Raw genomic sequence first — 7,103 nt, forward strand, 5'->3', positions numbered from 1 at the left:
GATATATAATATATATATTTATTCGAAGTTTAATACCTCTTCTGGACAATCCCCTCGATTTATATTTACCCACTAATAAAGTGTGCTTAGCAAGAAAATATTATATATTGTATTTTATTTTATAACGGTGATATCTTCTATTCACTGGAATGATATAAAAAATGTAAAAGACAATTATAATATATAATAAATGTCTAAGGTAACTAAAATATTTATCTGAATAAGGAGTAATAATGAATTGATTTTTACTAATGTAGATAAAAATAATTATTTTGATTGTAACTGTAAAAGTTAGACATCTGCTTTTTACGACTTTTTTTCTAGTAAATTTTTTGACGATTCTACTAAAGCTTAGCCAGCGTACGTAAGCGTGCAGCGTACGTAAACAATTTGGACAAAACATGTCATACTTCAACAATTTTTTTATAAATTATATACTTATTCGTATATATTTTTCTCATATATCGCTCTTTTTGTTAGTGAAAACGTATTAAAATCCGTTGCGTTGTATAGAAGTTTAAACAATTCAGATATGTATCTTGTAAGAATAAGACATTATTTTTTATTAATTGTTACATTCATCATTTTTAAAATTGATATTTCAAATGAATTCATCACATAAACAAAATAGAAAGAAACAGTCGCATTTATTAATTATTTTATTTATAATAACATATTTATTATAAGTACACTGAAATGTTTAAGTATTTTTAACAATGGATTGCGAAATTTTACATTCTTCGGAATAATTATTCAAGCCCTCGTTTAATTCAAGAGATATAAATTCACTTTCCATTGGTTCGCTTCGGTCTTTAGATTTCTCATTATCTATAAAAGTTTGAGCTTCATCGATTGCTAAATAAACTGCATTTTTTTCAATTTTATCGAGAATCTTCTTATCGTGAAAGGAATGATTATGTGGGTTTGCTCTAAAAATTAAAAAGAAATACCTTACGTTAATAGGGTTTAAGATTATTTATTTGGTCCTACGACTGAACTCTTTCCGGTCGTGTAGGATCGCCGTCCTGTCGGATTATGAGAGTTAGGGAATAGAGAGTGCACCTGTATTAGCGCACACACTTGTGCACTATAATATATATTGCCCAGTTGGCTAATCTTTCTTGAGATTGGCCGCCGTGATCGAAATCGGTCTGGAGGGCATTATTATTATTAAAGAAAATACTTCACTTTGTCATGAGATTGAAATTATATTATAACAAATAATTACAATACTACTAACCGAATAACTTTAAAAAACTCAAAACAGCAAAAAACAGCTTATTACTTTTTAAGTTCACGTGTAAATACCCACTAATTACATTTTTAGGTAAAATATTGTATGTAATGTAAATTAAATCATAACAAATGCCAAATATATAGCTAATAAAGATTTTAATTTACTTTAATTTAGTGTCAGTAAAATATTATAAATATAAAACATGTTTTAATATATTAAAATAATTAATATAGTATATTCATACCTATTTATGACAACGTTGCCTTTAGTGACAAGAAATGCGGAACACTTCTTGTTTCGATAGTCAATACAACGCCATCGTCGAACTCCCGAGGCTTGTGTTGAATGAAGATTGTATATATAACGATTTAATATAACTTGTAAAGAACCTCGAATTGATACTGTGAATTGTAAGTTTGATGAAGTCACTAAAAAAAAAGGATTAATTATTTGAAATAAGTCTTGAATGCTATCAAATACTTTTATTACATTATTCTTGTATATATTATTTGTCTTGTATATGTTATTTGTTGTGAATATTATTTCAGTAGTAGTATGTTAATTTTTTTTTTTTTTATTAAAAAAGAACTGACAACAAACTCAGAATTTCATCTCACACATGCAGATTTATTTAAAGTGCCTATGGATAAAATCCACATGTTTTATCTACTGGGTTATTAGCTTAGCTTTTATTTTAAAATAAATCATTTATTTTTTTTATAAATATTGCAATTCACTGGTGGTAGGGCTTTGTGCAAGCTTGTCTGGGTAGGTACCACCCACTCATCAGATATTCTACCGCAAAACAGCAATACTTTATATTGTTGTGTTCCGGTTTGAAGGGTGAGTGAGCCAGTGTAATTAAAGGCACAAGGGACATAAAATCTTAGTTCCCAAGGTTGGTGGCGCATTGGCTATAAGTGATGGTTGACATTTCTTACAATGCCAATGTCAAAGGGCGTTTGGTGACCACTTACCATCAGGTGGCCCATATGCTCGTCCACCTTCCTATTCTATAAAAAAAAAAAAAATCATCTCATTTTGTAATTATAAAAAAAAACTTCAGAATATTTTTATTTACTGGATAATAGCAAAAATAGAAAAAATTGTTAACAAGACAAGCAAAATTAGAAAAGTGTTTAGGATGTCACAGTTTTTTGTTATAATAGATGAGAGAGATGAACAATTGGATTAGATAAGCACCTTAAATTTTCATATTATATCTTTACTAGTTTCAGTTGGAGTGTTGTTGCTTTCAACAGTTTCAAAAAATGACAGAATTATTAAGAATATTACCTTTTGGCTTTTCATTTTTGTTTGGTAATTGCACGCCACTTTTATTAACAATGTCACCGCAATCATTATTATGGTCATCCATCACAATTGAATAACTTGGTATTTCTTCAGTGACATTACATTCATTCCACGATCTCTTTGTCCTGAGAACAATTAGGTTTAAACAATAATTAACTTATTATGCTTACAATTAAAAACAAACCTTATATTAATTTACTAAAGAAGGAAACATACATTGTAGACAAGTTAGAAATATTTTCATGCCTTACAAAGATTTTTCTTGCATTGGCTGGCAAAGATATCTGTGAAAAAGCAAAATGATATCATTACACTAGATATGAACAAACAGGAGCAGAATACACAAAAACAATTTATTAACAAAAAATATAATTATTAATTTAAAAAAAAAGAACAAAATACATTTAAAGATAGTTTTATTAGTATAAAAAAAATCAAAGTAATTGTATCATGTGACTATTATTATTCTGATGTATATCATAAAATGTGCATGTCACCTCGTAGTACATGTACCATCAGAAACCAAAATTGTCAACAAAGGATATTTTTTTTTATAGAATAGGAAGGCGGACGAGCATATGGGCCACCTGCTGGTAAGTGGTCACCAACACCTATAGACAATGGCATTGTAAGAAATGTTAACCATCGCTTACATCACCAATGCGCCACCATCCTTGGGAACTAAGATGTTATGTCCCTTGTGCCTGTAATTACACTGACTCACTCACTCTTCAAACCGGAACACAACAATACCAAGTACTGCTGTTTTGCAGTAGATTATCTGATGAGTGGGTGGTACCTACCCAGACAAGTTTGCACAAAGCTCTACCACCAGTAAAAGATAAGATAAGGAAGGTATAAATAAGTTATAGCCAGAATCGAGTCTTCTTGACCTACAACATCAAATGTTTAGTAAATGTTTAAAACAAAGATATTTTTAAATCAAATATTTCATATAATATAATAAATAACAAACCTTTTTTGAGGCATTTGTTTCTCTCTTGATACTGCAAGTACTGCTTAAGTTAGCATCATCAACTTCCAGTTCAACTTTATCTCCACTGTTATTACTGCTTTCAGTCTATAGTTAATCATTTAATAAATTAATTTTATTCCCTGAACATTAACTGAATTTTTATACTTATGTGGAAATGTAAATTATTTATTATTTTAAAATTAATTACCACAGTCTCTAGACCCTTGATATGAAGTGCTTTTGCTGCTTCAATGAAGGCTGACAAGTTTGCGGAGGGTACTACAACCTCTCCTGTATATATATATTCTAATATAAGTGACAGTGTTGTATGAGAGACATTCTGCAACAATGTTCACATTCATTAACGCCAATTGTCCCCTCGGTTTGTAAGATTCAAATATTCTGATGTTTATTTCAATTTTCAAATAATAAATTTATCCAAACTATATAAAGATAATAAGCTTCTGTTAGATAAAATGAGATATCTTAAAAAAAATAAAAGGTTGGTGACAATGATTACTTTACCAAATATTGATATTGTGTTTAACTTATATACATACATTGAGAAATATTACAGGATGTTGACATGGTGCTGAAAGAATTAGTTGTTTCAGATAAGAACTCGATAAAGCTATTAAAACTTGATGTACTTTGACAAAATGCCCATCAGCAGCCAAAGTCATATCAACCAGTTCTCCATTCTGAAAAAAAAAGAATAACAATGTCCTCAAGGACTAAATTAATAGATATTTTATATTTTTATTGATTTGTATACCTGCTGCAAGATAGCAAACCCAGAACAAACATTGGATTTGTATGAATCCCATTGTAGAGAAAATTGTGATTGTACCATTTTTAAATGGAAATTATAGTCATTAAAAATAAGACTTAAGATTGTCTTTTGTTAAATATTTTAATTTAGTTAAAGATAACTTTAAGCTGAATATTATTACAATCAAATAATTAAACAACAATAATTGTCAATTTTCAACAGCAATTTGCGTTTGCAAACTATACAATATAAATAACATTTCGAGTGAGGTGTCAACTGTCAATTGTCAGTGTCAGTATACACTATACAATAAAATGGGGTGAGTAGGGACGATTAAAAACTTTGAAACCATTTTTTATAATTTAATTTTTTTGGTTAGGATCTGGTTATATTTAAATAAATTTTGTTTCGACAGCTTATATTTAAGAATTTTGAATCATTCGTGTTAATATTTGAAGCACAATGTGTTCGATCCCTCCTCACCCCGTCTTCGGGGTCATAAGAGATAGTAGAATTGAGAGTCGGGAATTCTGCTATGGTTGATATTTTGAATGTGAACCATTCTGCTTAAGCAGAAGGTATGTAAGTACCAACTACTTACAATATTATATACCTACCTTACTTAATAAAATAAAAAATATTTGTAAATATAAAAAATAGCAGTGAGATAACAGAATTTTAAATATTTTAATAGATAAACATAACACTCCACATAATAAACTACCTATTAGATATAAGCACACATTGTCGAGAACCTATTGGAAAAAAATGAAATTAACCTACCTAACATTGTAGGTCTAGAAAAGATTTTTTTTCCTAATAAACTTTATTTATAACTAAATTTAAAAAAAGTACGTGGCTTATGTGTAATAACCCGCGGGTTTTTTGCAAAAAATTGTGTAATTTTTTCGAACAATACATATCGAACAAATAGACATTATTAATTCTTGTTCTCTCAATAATTCCAAATAAAAATAACTAATAAATGGAAATATTTTAGTATGGAAAACAAAAATATAACCAAATAAAAAATATACAACAGTCACTAGAACAGTCTTCACCAGACACAAAGGGAAGGGCAAACTGAACGATGTAAATAAGCATACGAATAGTGTTTCTGACCTAAGACCAAATGTGACAACATTTTGTATTTGTAACATACCGTACGAATACTTTTTGCGCTGTCTCGAATCCCTCTTTTTCGTTTTACAAACTAAAATATTCTAATTTATAAGGTTTTTTTAATTTAGAATTATATAGAAAAGAAGAATTTATTGTTAGACATGTAGTGTATTTTTTATACACTGTTTTTTGTAAAAAGCCCATTGAGCTCAAGTAATTGTATTGGTGGATTTAAATGGAATGGTCCGGCAAACCCTATAATATATATATATATATATATGACATATGATGGATATAGGCGACGGGGAAGGCCGAAGAAGAAGTAGCATGCGAAAGCGATCCCGTGGCGCTCCTCGTTAAGACGGAAAGGGTACCGCTGGTTTTTTAGTGGGTATTCCGATGTTCGGGGCGCACTCGGCGCCTAGGACACTGGCGAGCCCCACACACCCCCCACTGTTCCCGTGGGAAAAACGCGAAACGCGTTTTTCCAGCGCTAAAAAAAGGCCGAAGAAAGCGTGAAAGGATTGCATAAGAAAGGATATGTGTATAAAAGGGGTAAGTACTGAGATGACGAGTGACAAAAAGAAATGGAAGGAAAATACATGTTGTGCTGACCCCACGTAGTGGATTGACAAACTATCTCTGTCTCAATAGCGGTTAGAAAAGTAATACAAAGTAGCTATAAGAAAAGTAATACATATTACTTTTAAGGTTACCTATTCCTAAGTTTTAGCGTTTAATAAAGTTTGCGTTAAATTGTTTAATTTTAACCTTATTTATAGTTTAATTCAGCGATAGCCATTTCTTTATAGGGGCAAACATTTACAAAAACGTGGTATTCAGTGTTACGGGCCGCAAACAAAAAATATTTAGGTAATGATTTCGTAGGTTTCGGGATTTATCGTGTATATTTTGACATTTCTTTATAATTTCCTACCGTTTCAAGCACTTTGCAGTATCCGCAGTCACAAACAGTTACTTAATTCAAATTATTTAAGTGATAATAAAAATCTTTGACATTTAAAATAATAATAAATAAAGTAACATCAGGAGTGCCGACAACAAAAGGCCGCAGATTAAGTACAGTTAATTTATTTACATTAGAAGGGCTGTGATTTTTTTCTATTACTTGCTGCTGGTTTACCCAACGGCAACAATATGTAGCATGTTCACCTAATATAGTAAATAAGGAGTCATAACAATAATTCAGTATATTCATTTTTTTTATAATTACTAGAATAATCGCACTAATATCATAAATACGTTAGGTTGTTTGAATATTTGTTACTGTACCACACCTTCAATATGACATAATTAATGTATGTTGGCCCTTTAACTAGATGTTCGATTATGACGCGGGCGAGGTGCTGGTATATTTTGTGTTATTCGGGTTTTTGTTTTTCACACTATGTAGGTGCGGTGGTGACCACTTAACATCAGTTGGTCCATTTGCCAGTCTGCCTATTTTAAATTAAAAAAAAATTTATAAGTCGAAATCCCTTGTTTTATAGAGCACGTAAAGCTTTTGGTTCTTGCACCTGATCTCCCTACGTACGAATTTGAATGCACCGCTGATTGTAAACATACTGTGCATAATACAAACATCATGCATCATCATCATACAATCATGCAACCTGCGAAGAAGCCATCTTCTTTAGTCTCGAAATTTGTCGCTGTTGATC

The 7,103-nt window shown here is 30.5% G+C and overlaps 1 protein-coding gene across 2 annotated transcripts; it reads right to left on the reverse strand.

Annotated features, from left to right (window-relative positions):
• Positions 1-641: 641 nt before the first annotated feature.
• On the reverse strand, positions 642-4,539 carry LOC126771084 (protein abrupt-like). 2 transcript variants are annotated; one of them, XM_050490787.1, is made up of 8 exons: positions 4,303-4,539; positions 4,088-4,228; positions 3,739-3,867; positions 3,528-3,632; positions 2,768-2,835; positions 2,534-2,676; positions 1,482-1,665; positions 642-929 (listed from the first exon to the last, which is right to left on the reverse strand). In XM_050490787.1, the coding sequence occupies exons 1-8, from the start codon at positions 4,378-4,380 to the stop codon at positions 701-703; spliced, it is 1,077 nt and encodes a 358-aa protein (XP_050346744.1). In that variant the 5' UTR covers positions 4,381-4,539; the 3' UTR covers positions 642-700. The 2 variants fall into 2 exon arrangements, with proteins under 2 accessions (XP_050346744.1, XP_050346743.1); XM_050490786.1 differs by having other exon boundaries at positions 3,736-3,867; positions 4,303-4,538.
• Between the last annotated feature and the right edge of the window lie 2,564 nt (positions 4,540-7,103).

This window comes from Nymphalis io, chromosome 10, assembly GCF_905147045.1.
Source record: "Nymphalis io chromosome 10, ilAglIoxx1.1, whole genome shotgun sequence".
Lineage (NCBI taxonomy): Eukaryota > Metazoa > Arthropoda > Insecta > Lepidoptera > Nymphalidae > Nymphalis > Nymphalis io.